Source organism: Tauraco erythrolophus, chromosome 4 (assembly GCF_009769465.1).
Source record: "Tauraco erythrolophus isolate bTauEry1 chromosome 4, bTauEry1.pri, whole genome shotgun sequence".
Lineage (NCBI taxonomy): Eukaryota > Metazoa > Chordata > Aves > Musophagiformes > Musophagidae > Tauraco > Tauraco erythrolophus.
In genome coordinates this window covers 57138866-57162778 of record NC_141468.1, presented here as the reverse complement: position 1 = coordinate 57162778, position 23913 = coordinate 57138866, and the positions used below count along the sequence as shown (strand labels likewise).

Genomic DNA, 23913 nt, shown 5'->3' with positions numbered 1-23913 from the left:
CTGATGGAAAGGAGCCCTGCTTCTTCTAGGCCTTTGGCTATTCAAGGTCAAACTTCCCCTCAGTCTTGGTGGCCCAGCAATCTTGTTTGCTTCAGGTGTACCTGCTCCAGTACCCCAGGACTCACAAGGGAGTGATACAGTACAGCTTTCATTCCTCTGCTGTCGTCTGCTTGCAGATGGGAGGCGGCTTTCTGCAAAAGACTGAAGATAGGCATTACCTCCCACCTCTGCGATGGTGCTGGGATGCCCCAGCTGCCCCGCCTCGAGTGCCTTGTTTTTTTCTTTGCCTCTCTGCCTACAGAGGTGCTTAAGAAATTGCACTAATGTGATGACTAGGCTTTTCTAATTACTTGGATGAATATCCTGGCCCCACTGAAGTCCTTGGGAGGTTTGCCAGGCTTGCGCAGGGTTCCACTCGGCTGCCCGGTGGTTGGTACCCATGTACAAGGTGCTGCAGCAGGTTGGCTGCTATTAGTGCTCGGAAGATAGGAGGCTTTGACCTGCCTTTCTTAGTGAAAATGAATGAAAAATGGAATTACTCCCCTACCAAACTACATCCTCTGATTTTCTCAGAGTGTTTCATAATTTGTTAACCAGCTGTCTCATGTGCAAACAAAGCAGATTTCAAACTCCTCTGTACTTAGCTGTCACCTCTCCTCTCAAGGTCTTTTTCATCAGTTAATTTTCTCCCTCTGAATGAACATCTACACTTCTAATGATATTAACATGAGTGTACTAACCAGCATCTTTCTGCCTCACTAATTTCTGTTTTGTGCTTGCCTCGGGTTATTCAGTAGGTGCCTTTTGCCCTATTGTGTTTAGCTTCCAAGGATGGAATACATGGCATGATTTGATACTGGGATAAACAAATGATCTCCATCCTCTACATGCATGCAAGCAAAAGTTAAGTGTACTGTAGCTAAGATCCCATAGCCCACTTTATTTCAAAAGGTACAACTATACTCGTCTGATACCGCACCTATTAATTCTAGTAGGGCTGTGCAAGGAGCTTTCATCTCTGACTGGTGAAGCTCAGTGATTCCATTACAGATGTTGTTCTCTGGTTCTGTTCTTCATATTGAGGAACACCTAGCACTGTGACTGACTAGAAGCCTATCGCCTGCCGAATGCGTCCTGAGGAAGTGTTTAAAGCCTTAGTTTTGGGTGGAGAAGCTGCACAGACTCTGCCTAATGCTCACATGCATGGCAGACTCAGGACACCTGGTTTGGTGGTGGTGGATGGACTCTGTCCACGTGTGATGGTCTGATTCTGGAGTGGCCCCACAGGCCTGGTGTATCCTTAACGTCTGGGTCAGCAGAAAGGCAGTGTGGTCCCAGTGTGGGCATGTAGGTCTGGCTGTGGAAGACATGGGAGCCCTGAAAGGCCGTCTGTTTGGGGTGATGCTGCACTGCCCAAGGTTTTCAGTCTTCTGCTCTCTGCAGAAGCAGCACAGAGCAGTTCTGCACATAGCAATCCAGCTTGCAAAGAGGCTGCATGATCCTACTGTGTGCATTGCTCTGGCAATAACTGCATGTGATGGCGTCTTCTTCCACCAATTGAATCTCTGCTTTCATCTCAGTTATTTTACAAGGACAACTATTTTTAAAGTTGCTATATTTGAACTCCTTTCTTTTGCTTTCACCTGCCCCCCCTCACCTCTTCATTGTCCCTAGGTTGCTCTGTTCCCTTCCCTGACCCACACATGTCCCTGTTTCATCACCAGACATTCATAGATCTTTTTCTTCTTGTTTGTGGGTCTGACCCACCCTACATCTTCCTTTAAAAGTGACTTTAATCTAATTCTTTGCCAACTTTGCTGCAGTCAGCTGCACTAGCTGATAACTCCTTTCCCAGACTTATGTAGAGGAATTCATGGGTGAGAGCACTATGCAAAGCAAGACCAGAGAATTTGAAACATCACTGGGGGTTGAATAATAAGATAAACCAAAAAGTCAAAGTCTGAGGGAGCACAAGGTATTTTTATGCCCTCCCCAAAGTGACTTATATTGGATTTTATGCTGTTCATTCTGCTTTTTTTTTCTTCTTCCTTTTTTGTGTGTGTGTGTGTTTATAAATCAAGGCATGTATTGTTTGACTGATGAAGATAAGAAACTGGGGTTTTGCCAATGCAATCTCAGGGCAGATTCTGCATCTGGGCCCAACAATCAGGAAGAGTTGATGGGGCAACTGGATTCTGAGCTGTGAGGAGTCCCAGCCGCTGCTGAGGAGGTGGAGGGTGAAATTATGAGGGAATGCAGAAGAAGAGAGGAAATAGGAGCTAGGGTAAAAGGAGGATCTGAAAACTCATAGTCACTTAGAAATGGCTGTGAGTTCCACCTTGGGAGTAAAAAACGTCTGTAGTGTCAAAACTAGGTGACTGTGCAGAGGGGAGAGGGATGCTTTAGGAATGAAGCTTAAGAAGTATCTGTACAAGAGATTCACGAGTAATAGACGAATGAGCAGCACAGTCCCTTTAGTTTGCTCTCCTCACAGATTATTGTACCAGTGCTGTGATTTAGGTTTGCAGTATGATTTTCTGCCTGCGCTGTTGGGCTGGCACACTCCTGGCTGGGATGCTATTGTAGCAATGTAAAAGTGCCCTGCACCTACATGCCGATAGAGCTGGCTCCATGCTGGGAATCTGTAGAGCATTGCCTCTACCAGCACAGGTGATGGGGCACGGTTGTGTGGGTGCGCGTATGTGCACGATCAAGCTGGATAAAGAAAAGAATACAGTAAAAGCCCTGAAGATGGTGCTGGCAGTGATGATTGACATTCCAGAAACAAACTGGTCACCACCTGAATGCAGATCAGGACAGAGTTACAGCTTTGAAGAACTTATGAGCTGCAGAGGACAGGACTAAAGGACACAGGGAAAAGGATATAACATAGAGAGGCACTGAGGAGAGTAATAATGAGCATTAACTCTCAATAGCAATGCTTTTATTGTCTTGCTGTGAGCTTTTTTAGTGTAATGTTCTCTCAGCATCCTGAGGTCCTGATCAGATTGTTCTTGGTACAGTGGAGGTGGAGAGCACGTCCATCAAACAAAGGCAAGTCAGACAAGTCAAGGAAAGACCTACTGGATACAGCCAAAAGACAGCAGCAAGAATGGTTGTCTAGATAATACAGCTTGCAAAGAAAGACTGAGGAAACTGGGCCTCTTTAGTCCCGATGCAAGAACATGGAGAAGAAACAGCTCAACAATCTTCAAAAACATAAAATGCACCTTGAGAGAAGAAGAGACTGTTCTGATATCCCTGTCCATGGTGAAGATAACAGAAAATATTGTAACTGGATTGCAACAGGAAGGCTTTAGTTCAGACAATTGGAAGAACTTTCCAATAGTAAAGCCCTGGTGTAGGTTGTCCAGGGAATGGAGGAGTCTCCAGCAGCAGCCATCTTCCACAGCAGGCTGAATGAAGAGCCGTCAGGAACGATGACATTTAGGAGAGACCCACTGGAGAGAGAGAGGCAGAGGAGACATCTTCTCAGGGCCAGATCCAGGTTTGTGATTCTGTGGCATTGTTCACAGTGCAGCTTGGGGACAAAAATGACATATTTTGGGGATATGAAGAGGATAAGCCTCGTCTCTTTGAGGGTCATCCATTAGCTGTGAAGGAGTTCATTTCTGTCTGAAATAGAGGACACAGAAGCAAGGCAGCTAGGGCAAGATATGTTGCTGTAGACGTGCATAGTCTATCAAGACAGGTGTAGGCAGAGAGCTACCTCAGAATTAGGCTTGAAAACCACTGACCCACTCCTTAATTTTAACAAGTTCTGGAGAAGCTCCTGTGCAAACAGCCTGACTGGATGCTCAGCAATGAAGCAAGGTGCAGGATGACTGCAGTGACATGTGGCTGAACCGAGCCAGAGGGGACATCAGGATGTTTGGGCAATGCAGAAGGTTGTGCTAAGATTATGTGCTCGAGCATGGACTTGCTTTTCTAGTCTGATGTCATTAAATCTTATGTTGTACAGCTCACTAATACAATGCCAGCCATCTTTTTTAGAGAATATTGGCCTGTGCAACATAGCTATCTGCGGGTTGTGTGACTGCCTAAACAAAAGCAAGCAGAGTGCTGCTTATAGGTGCTTGCATGCAAGGCTGCTACTGATGCCCGATGGCAAGTTCAAGAGAGTGGTGGCACGTGGGCTGTCTGCTAGCCACAGTGGCTGGCTCTTCTGGTGGGAGAGGCTGTCCTGAGGGCCAAATGGTCCAGCAGCTAGATTCAGCTGTGCAAATATAGATGGTAGAGAGCCATTCAGGGTGCACTGAAGTACCCAAAATACCCTCAGGTGGCTGGCAAATCTGACACAGAGGCTATGAGAGACCTGGTCCCAGAGTGAGTTCCCTGGGGCATCTGAATTTGGCACTTAACACCTGGGCAAAATGACTGAACCCAGAGTATCTAACATGGGCTCAAGCTCTTTCGGACTTGCAGCTGACAGAGGGGACTGAACCTGGGAACCTTATTTTGGTGAGTCAGAGCTGTGGAACTTCCTATGGTAGAAAATTTAAACCGAGGGTCTGGGCCTTACAGAGTGGAAAGGAGCCTCTTAGAGAAGCTGTGGAGGGTAGGTGCTACACGAGTGCACACGCACACACTCACACCAAGTTTTCCCAGCTCATTATGTTATCCAGCAGAGAATTATTATTATTTTTTTTTAAAGCAGTGTAAAAGTACATTGACTGATAAAAAAAGAGCCTTTTTGTTGTGAGAGCTTGCTGAGTTTGGGAACTGCTTTCAATGCTATTGCAAACCCTTTACAGTGTAAACAGGGCCTACATCAGCACATAAATAAGTGCAGATGCGCTTTTCTGTAGGAACCATGTGTGATTAGACAATATATTGGAAAAAAAAAATTCCCATCAATTAATTGTGGCCAATTAGACACAACCCCGTCCTCTCATGCCTGAATCCCCTCCAATCGTGGCTGCCTGAATGGGAAGAGCTCCTATCACCTGTTTTCATTATGCAGATTGATCTTCGAACATCTGAAGAACAATGCTGCTTTCCTGCACGGCACGGCTCCAAATTGCTAATGAAACAGCCTGCCAGACGAGTCACTTAAACCCGCTCTCGCTGCTGCTGCCGACAGCTCTCATGGCGCGCTGCGAGCGGGAGTGGGAAAGGGGCTCTCGGCTCCGAATGTGCTAATAGCCCCCAGCCGGTGTGTTGTTAGCGCTCTCCAGAGCAGGAAGATTCCTGCCCTCTGACTCCGAGAGGTTACTTTCTCAAAGCCGTGGTCCGATTGGGACTGTTATGCTTCTTGATTTCCCCCCCTGCGGAGCGAGGGGTTGAAGTGGCGGGAGGCTGCCGGGCTCCGAGCGCAGACGTCTCATGTCTCAGAGCTACCCCAGCCCTTCAGGCACCACTTGGTGTCTGCTTCCCGCCCCCAGCTCCAGCACCCTGAGCATATCACGTTGGGCACACGGGGGAGCCTCTCCCGGCCATGGAGCCATAGTGAGCAAGTGGGAGGCTGCAGATGGGGTACAACCTCCGCCCAGGGGTCTGCAGGTGCAGGGCTGCAGCTGAGCCCCACGGCTGCAGTCGCCCCTGGAGGCAGAGGGAGCTGGGCAGCAGGACAGGGCTGCTGCTGCAGGGAGCGTGAGGTGGGGGTCCTACAAGTACAGACCCTGCGCCAGACCCTGCCTGCTGCTCCCTGGGTCCTCTCTGCAGCTGGTTTGCTCAGCAACCCGTGCAGTTGCTTATCTTCCTCTCCCCCTGTTGCCACCTCATTTTTTGGCCTGAGCCTCTCGGGCTCCTCTTTGCAGATGCCTGGGGTGGAGTAGTTGTGACTTAGGGCTCTGGCAGGAGAAACATTTACATGAAATGATGGGAGAGTTTGCTCATTAAGTTAAATTCTGACCCTTTCTGTCAATATCTGTGCTTAATTCCTTTGTCGATATTTACTGAGGCATTGAGATTACCTCTGCGCAGGCTGCCTGTGTGTAATGGCCCCTACATTGGGCCTCAGCTCCTGTCTCATGTGTCTCAGACTCCTTCTTGACCAGCCTGCCAAACTGCCCTGCTTCCTGGAGCTGACACTTCTGATCCAGGCCCACTCTCCCAGCCCTTGGAGAGTGCTTTCCCTTACTAAACTCTTTGACAACAGCGTCAATTAACTTTCCTCTTCATGGATCTTCTCCAGTTCCTCCACCCATGTTTCCCCATCATGTTGCCAGGAGAGGACACACTCCTTCCCCACCTGTCCCATATAGTTTTCTGGGAATGCTTATTTGTCTTGCACCTTCAGTATGAGCTGTGTGGGGCAGAGCTCAGAACGATGCAGCAGTTTTTGGCTCTGGAGAGTTCTTTGGAGATCCCTCTATCCCTGGACTGAGCCGTGCCCACCTACTGAAGGAGCAACAAACACAGGCATTTTTTCAGCTGCCATCTTCTGCCAAAAAGCTGCATGTGCGTACCACTATTACTTCTCAAATGTGGAGAGAGTTAGCTGCTTACCTCCGGCTCCATGGACTGTGGAGGTCAGTTGGGCATATGATTGTCTTCAGCTTTGCAAACACCAAACCAGGTGGCTGGGGATGTGGTGTTCCTCTTAGCCATTCAGCTAAAGATCTCTGGTGTGTGTCCCATGCGTATCCTTTCAGACTGTCACCTGTCTTGTCACCCACCAGGCTATGGTGTTCTGACTGAGGAATGAGCAGGGGGTAAGGAATGATGAGATGATGAAGTGAATGCGCAGTATGCAGTTTTGTAGAAGCCGTCAGCGTGGCTTCCTTCTCTAGAAACATGCTTTTTCCCAGTTGCCCAAAAACAGTCATTTCCTTCAAGAGGAATGTTTTCATTTATTTATTGATTGCCCAGGGGTTAAAAATTAAATACGGAGCCTTACACCTCTGCTGCTAAAATGAGCCCTTGAATGCAGTGGGGACAATGGTTAGGTAGTTCAGAGGTAGAATCATTCCTTGATCACCAGCCCTGCCTGACTCTGAAATCCTTCTACTCCAATTCATGGACACAGTGATGGGAGCAGACAAAACTAGAGATTGTATCACTGGGAGTAGAGTAAATGAACATTGGATGAGGCCTCTTTTTCTCTGAACACTCTTTGGGCCCAGAGAGAGAAATCTCATAGCTGCTGCCCATCTAAAGAGCATGCTGAAGCTGAGATCACACCCAGTGTTGATCGGCCTGCCTGCTGCTTGCCCTGCCATCTTGTGATGGGTCCTCTAAGCTGCTGCTATAATCAGCTTGTAAAAAAGAGCACTTTTAGCACACTGCAGTGATTTTTCTCCCATCAAAGTTTGCTTTCCTTACAGGTTTGATAGCCCTATGAGTTTGTCTTCATCCCTAGGGGGTGTGACAAGGTTCTAAGAGCCACCTTACCTGCCTGTTTTATGCTATGTGAAAACCTCTTTTTTTTTTGGGTGATGTGCCAATCTGTGTTTCAAAAAACAGCCTGATGTTTTCTATTGGCTTAAAGCAGTAGGACATGTGTTCTCTCTACACCCTCTATGTATGCACATACAAGCCAGCCCATCTCGCATCCAACTGGAGAGATGATTCCTTGCACAGACACAGATGAGGTTGACCGATACACAGGAACAGGTATGTGAATGGTGCGTTCACCTCCCCACAGACACAGCTCCTGATTGGCCTTATTGCTGACATGGTTGTGAATGAGATACACTGCTTTAGTGGCTTTGGCCTCTTCAGCTGGAGTTGACTAGATTCCAAACTGCTGTGAGTAGAACTAGAGAAAAGGCTCATCTGCATGTTTTTAAGCTAGAGCTATAGACCGCAGCCACATTTCCACTATAGAAGGTGACAGTATATGACTGCATATATAAATGTACCAGGTGAACTGTTGCTGTTAAACAGGTTTGGTCTGACCTTTAGCATGTTCGTTAGCGTGCTTCTCAGGATCATCCAAATACACAGTCACGGCTGGGAGTCAAGAATTAGCACCAAGCAAGCTACTGCCTGATATATCAAGAGAGGAAGGGGCTTCCCTCCATCTACCTAACCTTTGCATCTTTTTCTTCACTGCTTATTCAGTTCCTGGTTTACAATTCTGTGCTCCTTCCCTTCTGCTGGTTCTAGTGGTTTTAAGCAGTCTTGATAATTGATACTCTAAATTTTACTGCTCATAAACCCCAGAGAGCATTGATTATGACTTGAGTTAAGCAAGTGGCATATAAAATCTCACAGCTTTGCAGCCGTAGGGGAATGTTTATGATGAATGTATTTCTTGGGAGCAACAAAAGGTTTGGAGTATTCTGCCAGCTCTGTTCTAGGCATCAAATGTTAATAGTGACTTGCAGCCACTAATAGCATTTCATTTGGGACATTTGCCCAAAAGTTTGAAAGCTGAGCGTTCGTTTGGTGAAGTGGGTGTGAGGAGTTGTGAGAGACATCTCTCCTCATTAATTATTTTCTACTTCAGTCAGAATCAGGAAGTGCAAAGGCATCACAGAGCTGGAAAAGATACTTCTTAGAAACTAAATGACACTTGTGGATAAAATGCACATAGATTTTATTGAAAATCTTCTTTGACTGTGTTCCAAAGCTGTGTTACCTTTTGCCTTTCCCTTTATCTAATTTCCTTTTAATCTTGATCACTGGCTATTTTATGCACTTAATCCAGAGTGGACAAAAAGACCGGGTTGCTCAGATTCACTTCTTGGTTCTTAGGCACTAACAGGAGAGGCGTGTTTGAAAACAGTGAAATATAATATCTTCTCAATAGTGCTTTCTACATGATAGGAAAATAAAATCAGAAACTACCTTCTGAGGAGAGTCTGTTCTCCCATTCAGATGATTGCTTCTTGCTGAAAGATTGTAAGAAATGTTCTTTTCTCTCTCTTCAGTTCCAGAAAACCCAATGACTTCTCGCCCCCTTTCCGCTTTGGGACAGTTCCCAATGGCAGCACAGAAAGGAACATTCGCAACAACTACCCTGAAATGCACAGCTACATGGTGAGTTCAATCAAAGAGGGGGATGATGCACTGTTCTCGTTGAAGACTGGGTGAGGCTTTCTTCTTCTATACTTACTCACCACAGAAACCTGACTTCTTTGCATGCTTGTCTGGAAAATTTTTTGTGGGTATTGGAAAATGAGCCTCCATTATCATTCCATGGTTAAAAGCATAGCAAGACCACACACAGCACAGGAGTATAATTCTGGTCGTTCTCTTAGCCAGGTTTTCTATTGACATCTATAGGAGAATTTCTGGTTTGCTGTGTTTTTAAGATTACTTTTTTTTTAAAAAAAAAGTATCTTCTATATCTTTATGCATGTTAGCCTTGAGTATATTAGTCCTGAAAGACTTTACTTCATCGAGATGTTTCATGCTCATGAGTCCTTATGCATACACAGGAAAGCCTCACAGACCTCTGTGGACAAAGTTTTTTTTCAGAGCATTTATATTGTCATCTGGAAATTCCTTTGTTTTCCCTCCTTCTGTGTATAAAAGATTATGTTAATCAGGAAGCTGAAACAAATCCTTGTCAGACTAATCCCACCCAGTGTATCACTAGCTAATATAGTGTAATGGAAGGTGTGCTTGAAGCAAATAGTTTGGAAGTAGCCATTCTCTCTGGAACATTTCAGTATCAAGGACTGAACAAAACGTTGTTTGAATAATAAGGAAGTACATAAAGTGGGAGCATTTCCTTGGGTAATTTGGGAAACATGGGAAAAATCATTAGCAAAAAGTATGTTGAACAGCTCATCCGATTTTAATAGCAGTGAATCCGTAAAGGAGCTAACTTAAAATGCCATTTTGCAAGGCCTTTGTCCTTTGTAATGAAAGATCTCCCTCCCAAAGCTGACCGTTTTGGTTGTCAGAGCCCAGCCTCAGTGAAAAAAAAAATTCCTCACTTACACTTGTGGTGCACTCTTATGAGAAAGTTCATTCCAAAGCACGAATGAAAATGTTCAGCCAATTTAATTACTAGATTGACTGAATATTCCTAAACCTGTTTGCCAGGTTCAGAGGCACACAGCCCATTATAAATGATTGTACTATTGTTGGATGCCATCCTGGGAAGGCACATTTGCCAGGATAGTCATCATCCAGAAATAAATATGCTCTGTCCTGGAAATATATGGATGAAATAGAGCTCATCACTTGCGTAGATGTCATCCTGGCTCCATATCCACCCTGGGACAGACTTCCCCACAGATACGCACTTGAAACTGAGATAATCACCATACTGGAAATATATGTGCAGGAGGTGGATTAAAAAGATAGCGTGGGTGTGAGAATGTGCAAAGTGGAAGGTCTTTGGTCTTTTATCAGGAAGCGTTCCATTTCAGATCTAGCGGGAGGATTTACTCATCAGCTGTCTTTGGTTATGTGGAAGATGCTGAGACAGCCCCCCACACCCAAATCAATTTGTTGCAGGGAGAGGAAGGCTCTCATCAGTCTCTTGTGCTGTCTACTCATCCCAGCCCATAATGGGGATTTCTCTGTGTTGAAACAGAATTTTTCTTCTGGTTTTCAGCTAAGCACTCTTTACTAAAGAGCTACTCAGCATGGTAACCATGTGGCCACTTGACATCGGTAAAGATCTAGTAGTGCTTTTCACAGTAACCAAGAAGTTAAGCATGATGTCCTGACTATATTTAATTTGAAAAAATTACATTTTGCTCAGCTAAGTCATGCTAGCAGTCAGAATCGAAGATAATCTTTTCCTTACTTCAACCCCTACTTTGCTTTCTAATATTGATACATCTTATAAAGCATTTTAGGTTCCTTTGAGATGAAAGGCAGTACAGAAATATAAGCTATTCTTAGGTCTATAGATCCCCTTGACTTCCTCCTCATTCATCTTTATTTGCAGTACGTTTGTATTCCAAATTTTCTTTCAGATCAGAAATGATGATTATCGAAGAGTCAGAAAGAAATAGACAGTCCTCATTTATAATCTAGCTTCACCCGTAAACAGGTTCTAGGCTCCGATTTTAGTTAGCTCTGATGAAGGTGAAGATGCAACCTATTGTCTATCTGAAAGAGGTTCGTTTCTGCCTTAATTACCTGAGAACACCTTTGAACTCATACAGATTCTATCTTTTCTGTGCTATACCCCTCTTGTTTCTTGCACCTGTGCAGGAAGTTGGATGCTTTCATTATGATGCAGCAGTGCTAAACTACATGGCTGGCAGAGATGAAGGCTGCAAGCTGGTGACAATTGGGAGTGGGAAAGTGTTTGCCTCCACCGGCTATGGCATTGCCATCCAAAAGGACTCAGGCTGGAAGCGCCAAGTTGATCTTGCCATTCTAACAGCTTTTGGAGATGGTAAGTGACAAGAAGCGACAAGTGACTCCTCTTTAGGAGCTGGAGTTTTCCTGAGAAATACCAAGTTTCACATGTAAGGAATAGAAGTTCCTAGCTCTGGTGCTTCAGATTTGAGTTGAGAATAGGAAATTATTAACAAGTGTTTGTTAGAGGCGTTAAAACCAAAAATGGTGAGGATGTCACTTGTTTTATGTTGTTGATGAAGGGTAGCGTTATCATCAAAAGCAATGTCAAAAGCACTAAAGGTTTCATAGAACTGGCTCAGATGTGTGTTGGAAAAAATATCTTGTGCAAAGAATTCTTGTAAAAACAGGATTTCTGTTGTGAACTTTTCGTGACCTTTGAGGTTTTTCCATGACCGAACCCAATATTATACTGGACTTTCTGTGGTCATCCCATGTTTTATAGTTCTAGACAGGATCAAGCCATGCAGTATTCACAAAATTAGAGGATAAATGTTTCTGAATGAAAAAGTTAACTCAGATTTTCCAAAACCTTAAAAAAACCAAGGAAGGACTCGACACTCAGAGCATATTTAGGAGTGAGTTATAATTAGAACATTAATAGTTACCCAGTTCATCTCATCCTTTACAGATAAATTGCTATTATAAAAAAAATTATTCGTGGGATAAGGAATTCCTTCTTAGAATCATAGAATGGTTTCTAGTTCCATCCCCCCTGCCAGAGGCAGGGACACTTCCACTGGATCAAGTTGCTCAAGTCCCATCCAACCTGGCCTTGAACACTTCCAGGGATGGGGCATCCACAACTTCTCTGGTAACCTGTTCCAATGCCTCACCACTCTCAGAGGGAAGAATTTCTTCCTTAGATCTAATCTAAATCTACACTCTTCAGTTTAAATCCATGTGGCCTTGTCCTATCACTATATGACCTTGTAAAAAGTGCTCTCCAGCTTTCTTGTAGGCCTCCTTTAGGTACCAGAAGACTACTAGAAAGTCTTCCCAGAGTCTTCTCCAGGCTGAACAACCACAGCTCTCTCAGCCTGTCATCATAGGAGAAGTGCTTCAGTCCTCTGATTGTCTTTGTGGCCTTCCTCTGCACCCACTCCAACAACTCCATGTCTTTTTATGGTTGGGGCCCCAGAGCTGAACGCAGTTCAGGTGGGATCTCAGAAGAGCAGAGTAGAGGGGCAGAATAATGTTCCTCGACCTGCTGGCCATGCTTCTTTTAATGCAGCTCAGAATACAGTTGGCTTTCTGGGCTGCAAGCGCACATTGCTGGCTCTTGTTGAGGTTCTCATCAAGCAAGAACCCCAAGTCCTTCTCCTCAGGGCTGCTCTCAATCCATTCTTTGCCCAGCCTGTACTTGTGCTTGGGATTGCCCTGACCCATGTGCAGGACCTTGCACTTGGCCTTGTTGAACTTAATGAGGTTCACACAGGCTCACCTCTCAAGACTGTCAAGGTCCTATGAATGGCATCCATTCCCTCCAGTGTATTGACCACACCACACAGCTTGGTGTCACTAGCAAACTTGCTGAGGGTGCACTCGATCCCACTGTTCATGTCACCAGCAAAGATGTAAACAGCACCAGCCCAATCCCAGCCTCTGAGGAACGCCACTTGTCACTGGTCTCCCACTTGGACATTAAGCCATTGACCACAAACTCTTTCAGTGTGACCATCCAGACAATTCCTTTTCCACTGACTGATCCATCCATCACATCCATGTCTTTCCAATTTAGAGACAAGGATGTCATGCAGGACAGTGTCAAATGCTTTGCACAAGCCCAGGTAGATGATGTCAGTTGCTCTTCCCTTATCCACCAACACTGTAGCTCCGGTTGTAGAAGGCCACCATATTTGTCAGGCACGATTTGTCCTTGGTGAAGCCATGTTGGCTGTCACCAATCACTCCTTTTTTGCCATGTGCTTTAGCATAGTTGGCCAGGAGATCTGCTCCACACGGGCACAGAGGGTAGACTGACTGGCCTGTAGTTCCTTGGGACTTCCTCTTTTCCCTGTTTAAAGCTGGGGGCTATTTTCCCCTTTTCCAGTTGGTGGGAGCTTCACCAGACTGCTATGACTTCTCAAATATGATGAATAGTGGCTTAGTAAACTTTATCTGTCGGTCCCCTCAGCACCCACGGGATGCATCTCATCAGGTCACATGGACTTGTGCACTTTCAGGTCCTGCAGATGGTCTTCAACCTGATCTTCTACAGTGGGCGGTTCTTCATTCTCCCAGTCCCTGCCTTTGCCTCCTGTGACTTGGGCAGTGCAGCTGGAGCACTGCCAGTGAAGACTGAGGCAAAAAAGTCATTGAATACCTCAACCTTCTCCATATCCCAAGTAACCAGGTCTCTGTTTCATTCTGGAGAGGGCCCACATTTTCCCTAGTCCTCCTTTTATCATCGATGTACCTATAGAAGTTTTTCTCGTTGCTCTTGATGTCCCTGGCCAGATTTAATTCTGTCAGGGCTTTAGCTTTCCTAACCTAGTCCTTGAGTGCTTGGACAATTTCTCTGTATTCCTCCAGGCTACATGTCCTTGCTTCCACCCTCTGTAGGCTTCCTTTTTGTGACTGAGTTTGTCCAGGAGCTCCTTGTTCATCCGGCAGACCTCCTGGTGTTTTTGCTGATTTCTTCTTTGTTGGGATGCACCGCTCCTGAGCTTGGAGAAGGTGATCCTTGAATATTAACCAGCTTTCTTGGGCTCCTCTTCCCTCCAGGGCTTTATCCCAGGGTACTGTACCAAGCAGATCCCTGAGGAGGCCAAGTCTGCTCTCCTGAAGGCCAGGGTAGTGAGCTTGCTGTGCTCCCTCCTCGCCACCCTAAGGGTCTTGAACTCCCCCATTCCATGGTCACTACAGCTAAGGCTGCCCTTAAGTTTCACATTCCCCACCAGCCTCTCCTTGTCGGTGAGAACAAGGTTCAGTGTAGCATCTCTCCTTGTTGTTCCCTTCATCACTTGGAGAAGGAAGTTATCATCAGTGCATTCCCAGAACCTCCTGGATTGCTTATGCCCTGCTGTGTTGTCCCTCCAACAGATATTGGGGGGTGGTTGAAGTCCCCCATGAGGACCAGGGCTCCTGAAGCTCATGATGCTGCTCCTATCTGTCAATAGAGGGCCTCATCCACTCCATCTTCCTGGTCAAGTGGCCTCCACTCTGATGTCACCTGTCCCTGCCCTCCCTTTAATCCAGACCCATAAACTCTCAGTCAGCTCCTCGTCCATCCCCAGGTGGAGCTCCATGCACTCAGCTGGTCATTGACATAGAGGGCAACACCTCCTCCCGGCCTCCCTTTCCTGTCCTTCATGAAGAGCCTGTATCCTTCCATTCCAACACTCCAGTCACAGGATTCATCCCACCATGCTGCATGATGCCAAGAAGATCATAACCCTGCAGTGTGCACACATCTCTAACTCTTCTTGTTTACTTCCCCATGCTACGTATGTTTGCATAGAGGCTTTAAGTTGGGCACCTGATGAAGCTGACTTACTGTCTGGAGTGTATGGAATTCCATTCTGCTGCTCTTCAGGTTTTTCAGCTTGTCTTGATCAATCCTGATACTACCCCTCTTCCCGTTTCATACCTAGTTTAAAGCCCTGTCAATGAGCCCCCACTAGCTGAGGTGCAAAGGCCCTCCTTCCCCCTTTGAGAAAGGTGAATCCCATCTGGCACCAGAAAGCCTGGTGCCATGTAGGCCATCTCATTATCAAAAAAACCAACAATTGTGGTGGTGACATCAGCCACGGAGCTGCATGTTAATAGACTGGGCACGTCTGTATCTTCCAAATAAAATATTTAGAAAATATTTTCCTGGGTTTACCTTTCCATTCTATATTACCTCTTGCTCTGTCCTTTGTTTTTACTAAATAAAATTCACAGGTTATTTGATTTATAAATATTTATTTTTTCTGAAATTGAAAATAACATATGGTATAGTAAATCTGGAAAGAACCTCATTCTGATATATTTCATCAGAAAATTGGCCACCTGACTTATTGGGTGTTCTGTCTCCTAAACAGCCTAATACGTATTATTTCAGAAAAAGACATAAGTTCTCCATAAAGCTTTAAAGACTATGCTGTGACACCACATAAATATATAGATTTTCCCCGTCACTGGACTGGAGGTTGAAAATGTGAAGAACTAACTTTCTTAACAGCATGAAAAGAATTGCCAACCTGCAAAAATTAGTTTGTTTCTGAATGTCTCAGTATGTGTGTGTATGCGTGTACATTTATATCTCTCTCCCCTCATGATAGTGTTGTAATGGGAGTAAGTGGGGTATGAAATTAGACTACAGAACGTTTGTCCTAGCTGATACAAATTAATAATATTTTTGATTGGTCAAAGGGCATGAAAGTGTTGAATTTGGAACAAATTGAAGGGAAGAAAAACAGGTAAAAATGCACAAATATTTTTGGGAACATTGCACCTAGTTTTAATGAGCTATGGATATGATGGAAACAAATCCAAAATCAGACATTTCGATTTAAAAAAAAAAAAATCAGCATTTGAGTTTGAGCTGGAAACTTACACTGTTTCATTTAGAACTGACTCATTTTTGTCTACTCTTATCATTCACTAATTTTTCCCTTCACTGACCTAATATGAAAGTGGAAGTTTTGTGAGGCCAGGTCTTCAGTCATCTGGTGAACAACTTTTTCAGGATCTCACTGTAGAGATTTGGCAAGTGTGACAGCTGTGTCCTGTGGTACAGCTTTCTGTGGCTATATCTGGCTGTAGAAAAAACCTGTTGCCTTCCCTGTGACAAATTGCACCTGCCCCTATCAGAAGGCCAGTCAGGATATTTCATGGACATAATAAATGTGGAAAAAGAGCATGGCCGCTGGAAATTACCTTAGATCAGCTTTCTGCTTTCAGTCTGTCTCAGCTTGAGCTCTGTAAGCCATTGCAGTGCTATCTAACTTGTTTCTTTCCTTTCTCTCTCTTTCTAGGTGAGATGGAGGAGCTGGAAGCACTGTGGCTCACTGGCATTTGTCATAATGAGAAGAACGAGGGTGATGAGCAGCCAGCTGGATATAGATAATATGGCATGTGTCTTTTAATATGCTGGAGCAGCCATGGCCCTCAGTCTCATCACCTTCATCTGTGAGCATCTTTCTACTGGCAATTCCGCCACTGCTTCATGGGTGTCTGCTCTGGCAAGCCTGGTGTGGTCTCTCCATCAGCAGGGTGAGTGTCATTAACTAGCAGGCCGGAAGGAGGATTTTATTCAGACAGTCATAAGTACTGGAGATGTGTAAATCCATCAAGACTAACATACAGGTGGCATATAGGGGTGGTCTGCAGAATAAAGACTGGTGTCTTTTCACCATTTATGTTGCAAAAGCATCTAACATTTTTTCTGTGGTATCTCTGTTCTCTGCTGGATTATGGTCATGGAAATGGAAATTTCACATGGAAAGGAAAATGCAGTATAAGAGAAGCTGACTGTAACTGTCCTGCTCCTCCAAAGTGAGTTATGAGTAGGTCAAATTTGGGGACAATAAGTCAAATAATGGTGAATAACATGATTAGAAATTCAGGAGTTTTTCGTTGTCCTCTATATTACAGCTGTTTAGCTGACCTTACATTAACTAGAAGCATGCTATCATGGGCAGTTAGAAGTCCCTACCAAAAAGCCATGCCCTAAACTATGCAGAAATCCTTCCAGAGAGGATGACCACATGAACTTAGCATTGCTTTATGCAAATCTGCCTTAGGGTATAATATTTACATTTAAAGCAGATTCTAGTAATTTCTGAGTCATCTTTCTGCCATTAGTATAGCTAGCAGTGTCCTAGTTAGAGCTTTTTTTTCTTCTTTCAAGCCACTGGTCCTTTCTCCTGATCCATTCTGAAGTGAGGTCAAATCTCAGCATTTTGACCTCAGTGTCCAATATAACAGAATTAACTTTGATTGTGCGAGGAGTATATAATTGCTGCATAACATATTGTTGAAGATAAATAACAAGCCTTTTAAATGCAGGGACATAGCCTCTCTTTTATATTGTTAATTCTAAGCTGGTTTAGTCTGGAGATGAGATGGGGGGATTGTGTTTGGTGACCCTTATCTAAGTAGAGATTCTTTCATTCTGGTGTTATTAGACCTGGGCCAGGTTGATGAAAAGTCTGAAAAGTGTTAATCTCAGCTGCTAGCTTGCTGAGAAACCATAGTACCATGATGTATGGTGTCCATTTCACAATTGACATTAATCAGCAGGCGCCATTTGGCAGGCCAGGGAATAAATGAGGCCCCTTTCCTACTGCTCCTAGGGTAGCCCTTGCAAACAGTCTATGTCATGGATGAAATGGAGCCAGTGGGTAATGTGGAGGAATCAGGCACTTCTGCTGTCTGATTTGAGGTTGAATGGAGGACTTTTGCTTTCAGGGATGTCAATTTGGAGCCTGTTAAATTTAACAGAAAGCAATTAAAAATTCTATTGTACTTCATTCAACCAGATGCAAAAGGCCTAAATACCTATTTGGCAGTCCTGCTCTTTCTCTGTTTCCTTTTCTAATCTGTACTGGTGATTAATGTAGCTAAGTTTATGACAAATGAAGCTGTTTCCCTTTTTAAGATAGCTCCTGTCTCCTTGATTCACTGATGTTCAGATGAATTTCAAGGGCCAAAACAGACTTTCTTCCTCTCATCCACACAGAATCATTTGTCTTGATGCTTTGTTCCCAAGGATATTAGTTTCCCCATTTGCAATTCCGTGTTACACCTACTAGATTTAAGGACTCTTAAAGATGCAAGCAGGTATTCCTGCATCCTACAGATATGACATGAAGCAAAGCAGAGGAAGAGGAATGAAGGAGAGGAAAAAACATGAGGGGGATGAAAGAGGGGCAGAACAGCAAGGGTTGGAAAAGCAGGTCTGATTTCATTTGATTTGATTGTGCTTCATGATGGAAGGCTGACAGGCCTTGCTGTCCTACAGGAACATGTTGCTGCTGCACAAGATGCTTTCCAGCCCTGGTTGCCTTTCACGTATTCTTTGCAGGACCACTCACCTTCCTGTTTTCGTTCATTTCAGGGTATCTACAGCTGCATCCACGGCGTGGCCATCGAGGAACGCCAATCAGCAATGAACTCCCCCACAGCAACTATGAACAACACCCATTCCAACATCCTCCGCCTGCTTCGGACAGCCAAGAACATGGCCAACCTGTCAGGGGTCAATGGCTCACCGCAGAGTGCCCTGGACTTTATCCGCCGTGAGTCATCAGTCTATGATATCTCTGAGACACCGCCGCAGCTTCACCCACTCAGACTGCAAGTCCTACAACAACCCCCCCTGCGAGGAGAACCTCTTTAGTGACTATATTAGTGAGGTGGAAAGGACCTTGGCAACCTTCAGCTGAAGGACAGCAATGTGTATCAGGATCACTACCACCACCACACCGACCTCACAGCATTGGCAGCACCAGCTCCATTGGACGGGCTCTACGACTGTGACAACCCGCCCTTCAATGCCCAGTCGCGGTCCATCGGGAAGAAGCCCTTGGACCTGGGCTTACCCCCTGCCAAGCACAGTCAGCTGGGTGACCTTTATGGCAAGTTCTCCTTCAAGAGTGACCGCTATGGAGGCAGCGGGACCCACGATGACCTGATCCGCTCAGACGTCTCTGACATTTCCACTCATACAGTCACCTACGGCAACATTGAGGGCAATGCGGCCAAGCGGCGGAAGCAGCAGTACAAGGACAGCCTGAAGAAGCGCCCGGCCTCTGCCAAGTCCCGGCGGGAGTTTGACGAGATAGAGCTGGCCTACCGCCGGCGCCCGCCTCGCTCGCCTGACCACAAGCGCTACTTCAGGGACAAGGAAGGACTACGGGACTTCTACCTGGACCAGTTTCGGACCAAGGAGAACTCGCCGCACTGGGAACACGTGGACCTGACCGGATATCTACAAAGAGCGGGGAGAAGAGTTCAAGCGTGACACAGGAGGAGGAGGGGGGTGGGTCCTGCACCAACAGGGCCCACCACAAGCACGGCTCGGGCGAGTTTGGCGGAGGCAACGAGCACAAACATGGTGTTGTGAGTGGGGTCCCGGCTCCGTGGGAGAAGAACCTGACCAACCTAGACTGGGAGGACAGGCCCGGGGCTAATTTCTGCCGCAGGTTGCCCTTCTAAGCTGCACAACTACACGCCATCGGTGGTGGGGCAGAACTCCACCCCGCCAGGCCTGCATTCGCTGTGAGGCCTGCAAGAAAGCGGGCAATCTGTATGACATCAGTGAGGACAAACTCGCTCCAAGAGCTGGACCAGCCAACCTGCACCCGTGCCTGTGGCCACCAGCGCCACCATCCTCCTCCAAATATCCTCAGAGCCCTTCCAATTCTGCCTCCAAGGTGCAGAAGAAGAACCGCAACAAGCTCCGCCGGCAGCACTCCTACGACACCTTTGTGGACCTGCAGAAGGACGACTCGGCCCTGGCCCCCCGCAGCGTCAGCCTCAAGGGACAAGGGCCGCTTTTTAGAGGGGAGCCCCTACGCCCACATGTTTGAGATGCCAGCCAGTGAGACCACCTTTGCCAACAACAAGTCCTCAGTGCCCGCCACCAGCTACCACCACCACAACAACCCCGGCAGCAGCGGGGGCTACATGCTCAGCAAGTCACTCTATCCCGACCGGGTCACCCAAAACCCTTTCATCCCCACTTTTGGGGATGACCAATGCTTGCTCCACGGCAGCAAATCTTATTTCTTCAGGCAGCCTGTGGTGGCAGGAGGGCCCAAAGCCAGGCCAGACTTCCGAGCCATCGTCACCACCAACAGCCGGTGGTCTCAGCCCCTTCATGGGCTGGTGCCAGCCCGTTTCCAGAAGGACATCTGTATAGGGAACCAGTCCAACCCCTGTGTGCCTAACAACAAAAACCCCAGGGCTTCAATGGCTCCAGCAACGGGCATGTTTGAGAAACTCTCCAGTATTGAGTCTGACGTTTGAGTGAGAGGGGAAGAGCGCGGGGAGGGACTGGGGTGTATGTGGAGCATGGGAGGGTGGGGTGGGATCTATCCCATTGGCTACTCTCCTGGGTCATCCTTAGTTTGTGAGATACTGGAGTTCTGAGTAGTGCAGCACTGGTGACAAGTGCCACCTCTTTGGTTTCCCCTCTTCCTCCTCCTCTTTCCCACCCCTCCCCTTTTATCTCTTTTTCCATGTTCTCGCTCCTCCCATTCTCCTCCATTCCTGGCCATTGCACTTTACAGTGATGTCGGAGTTGGATATCCTTGCTTGTGATTTCAGGAAGTGGAGAAAAAGGCAGGGAAGGGATGGACTGAGGGCGAGCGGCAGTGACTCTAGTGTTTTCACTTTTGCTGCTCCCAGCAGAGAAGGCATGTGCACACACACGTGTGTGTGTGTGTGTGTGTGTGACAGGAGGAGACAGCAGAAGCAGTGTAGTGGACACACAGGAAAACATGCTTGCTCAGCAACTCTTCCTAAAACTGCTAGAAAAGAGTAGTGTTTGAAGACGTGGACAAAGTGAGGGGGGAATACAGACTAACTTGATGATGCACTTATATGTTAGCTATACTGAGGTTCTCGTTACATTATTTTGTGAAGATTATGGGGGTTTAGGGCTGAAATATATATATATATTGCGTACATGCTGAGAAATTTTACGCTAAAAACTTTGAATTGTTTGCTGGGGATTGTGGGAATGAAGAGAAGGCTTGTCTGCAGGTCTTGCTAGTGGTTTCACTATGGCATTACAGCCGTTGAATCTGTGGCAGACCAGCAGGAGAGATGGAAAAGAAGTAGGGTCTGAGTTTGGGAAAGCAACCCTGGCGTCAGGGAGGCTACTGGGATCTCTGACAGAGGACGCTGGTTGCACTGAAATGAGAGGGCTTTGGGGAAAGGAGTGAAGGGTTGGTTCGTTAGCTGTGATCGCTTACTAGTTGTGACATACTTCAAGGGTGGGAGCAGTGTATAGTATGGGTTAGCCTATACCACAGTATATATGATAACTTTATACTTGAAATGTTTGTTGAGAAAACAAAACAAACCCGATGTCCTATGAGGTATCTGGATAGCAAACACAGTGGAACAGAGTAGGGAAAGGTGGGGAGTTTTGTCACTGTTACTTCAGCGGACACCAAGCCTGCTTTGGCATGTCATTTCAGTGAGGAGGGCAGGGGAAAAAGAGTTTTCATCCCTCTGTCCTCCCTACCTTGGCCAGCAGTTGGAACAAAAAGATAGGGTGCCCTGTGCCAATGCTGGCATGGGTGCTGGAGAGGAAAAACATGCCATGAAGGGTGTGTGTGGTGGCGGTGGTGCTGGGGGACTGTTTCAATGCCTCCTTGCACATGTGGAAATGGGAGGAGGATGTGCGCACCCACGGGAAATACATATTATATTTACTATTGAATGTATGGGGGAAGTACACGACTTGTCTTCCTGGAAGGGGTGTGCTTGAATAAATGCCAGAGAGCACAGAAACTTGTGCTGAGGGCTGAAGACAAAACGTGCAAGGCTGACATGCGTGTGTACGTGTACGTGTGCCTCCATGTGAGAGAGAGAGATACGACTAGCACAGGTGCAAAGCTGGAATAGCCTAGGGTTTCCCATCCCTGCAGTTGTAGTGACAGCTTTCCTGGTGCACCTAGTATCGAGTAGAGTGGTTTTTTTCTTCCATTGTATCATTTAGATGCAAGTTAAACTAAAGGAAAGGGAGCAATGGTAGGAGTGAGAAGCTGAACTCCCCTTTCATAGACTTCTTTCTCTGAGGTGGGGATGTGAGCACACCTCTCCCATTCTGAGAGATGTGGCAAAGTCTCTCCTGCTTATCCTGGGTTCTGTCCCAGTGTCCTCGATGACCGTGGGTCACCCGGAGAAGGGTTGAGAGAGCCCTGTGCTGAGGGCATGGGGACACTGCTGGCAACTGACTCTGAAAGGAGATGGCAGCCCCATCTTTATCAGCCACATTTCTTGGAGCTGAAAGCCACCTCTCTCACATTCCTCACTGCATCCTTGTTGATTTTATCTTATCTTTCTCTTTTTAAGCCAACAGAAGGCCTTTTATTTATTTACCTATTTATTTTATTTATTTTTTAAAGCTGGGTGGAGGGAGGGTGCATTTGCCTGTAAAGTCAAAGAGTGTGAGGAGAGGGCGGGCATGGTTGGTGAGGGGAATATTTTCTTATATTTCACTGAGGAAATTAAGGAGGGAAGGGAGAGAGTCTTTGTAATGCCACCCCTTAGGCTTTGGGGTAAGGGAACTTCTTATTCTTTCCCTCTCTCTCATTACAAAGACAAAAAAGGAAAGAAAAAAAAAAGAAAAAAAAAAAGAAAACCAAACAAATTAACAGAGCGATCTGCAATCCAGAACACACGGCGGCTTGTCAGATGCCTCTGACAGTGGCCACTGAGAAAGCGTTCCTTTCATTTGTAAATATTTCTTTTTTATTGCGTGTTTGTATAAATTGGTGTTTCTCTTCTCGTGAATATTCAGGTCGTGGGGTGGGAGGGCGGGGGAAGTTTGTTTTCCGTTCTGTTTGTTTTCTACGACTTTTCAGGCTGCGGTTTTGGAAGCGTTTACGCGGGTCGAGGCCGTATGAATGAGGAAAAAAAAGAGAGAAGAGAGAGAGAAACCCATGTGTGTTGCGTTCCCCCCGAGGCCCCCATATCGCCCTGTCACCTTTATCTTCATGAATGGAAGACGCCGGAACGTCACTTCAAGCCTTGCCAGCAGGGTTCCATGTTTTGATGGGAACACCCCCAATTCCTTTTTGCATATAAACTCTCTGTACCAGCATCTCTCTGTGAGTTTGGGCCTCAAGGCACTACGCTGTCTTGATAGCGGTGGGGTGAACCATCAAGTTGGCCGCTCAGGTTGGACCATCACTTTGACATTAAGAGACTTCTCCAATGCTACTTTGGTTTAGAAATCTTGGACCTGGAAAGCTGGTGATAATTTCTGGTATTTCCTAAGGGCTTGGGGAGAGCTTGACAGCTGGCGAGGGCAGCTAATCTCTTTGGCGGTTATCTTGGTACTTTTCCGTCCCTCCCCACCTGGAACGAGGAAACCTGGAGGGTGGTTCTGCAGGGAAATTAAGCCGAAAACAAACCAAAAAGAAGTTAATGGAACTTTTTTCAAATCTCTTCTTAAAGGTTCTGATTTTTGTGTTCTGGGGTGAAAGTTGGTTCGTATTTTCTCCGAACTGGTCTGTCCCTTGTTCCACTGATCGGCAAATGATAGTTTGCCAAAATCATTATCCAGTGTTGATACTGTTGTAGCACTGTTAACACTCCGAGTGCTCTGCAAATATTAACTGTGCCACAAACCACTCAAATGAATGCTCTAGGGCAACCAGAAAGAAGAACTGGAAATTCTGGACTGAACCATGGGTCTAACCACAGGAGCCTGTATTTTGCCTTCTCCCCGTAATAGATTAGGCATGTGTCCATCAGGTTAATCCTTTCTCCTATAAGTGATCTTTTTCTGGTTGCTTTGTTTATTTTAGTTCTGACAGATCGACAAGTTTGGGACAGAGGTGAAGGGGAGGGAGTGGGAGGGGGGGAGGGTGTAATTCATAATCCAGAAAATAAATTGATGATGTTATTAAACTCTGATTATATATTAGAATTTTAGATTTGGTGTATTTTCATTCTAAGTATTCAAGTGAATCAATCAGGTAATATTAGCAGCAGGTGTTGTCT

The 23913-nt window shown here is 46.0% G+C and overlaps 1 protein-coding gene across 1 annotated transcript in view; it reads left to right on the top strand.

Annotated features, from left to right (window-relative positions):
• GRIN2B (glutamate ionotropic receptor NMDA type subunit 2B) overlaps positions 1 to 20199 on the top strand; it is a 174626-nt gene extending 154427 nt beyond the window's left edge. The window contains 18 exon segments of the mRNA XM_086610115.1: positions 8847 to 8999; positions 10276 to 10280; positions 11093 to 11275; positions 16203 to 16264; positions 16266 to 16362; positions 16365 to 16424; positions 16427 to 16440; positions 18287 to 18496; positions 18498 to 18594; positions 18597 to 19153; positions 19155 to 19205; positions 19207 to 19371; positions 19373 to 19429; positions 19431 to 19496; positions 19498 to 19524; positions 19526 to 19558; positions 19560 to 19712; positions 19714 to 20199. Of these exon segments, the coding sequence (XP_086466241.1) occupies positions 8847 to 8999; positions 10276 to 10280; positions 11093 to 11275; positions 16203 to 16264; positions 16266 to 16362; positions 16365 to 16424; positions 16427 to 16440; positions 18287 to 18496; positions 18498 to 18594; positions 18597 to 19153; positions 19155 to 19205; positions 19207 to 19371; positions 19373 to 19429; positions 19431 to 19496; positions 19498 to 19524; positions 19526 to 19558; positions 19560 to 19712; positions 19714 to 20199 (2476 nt within the window).
• The last annotated feature ends 3714 nt before the right edge of the window (positions 20200 to 23913 follow it).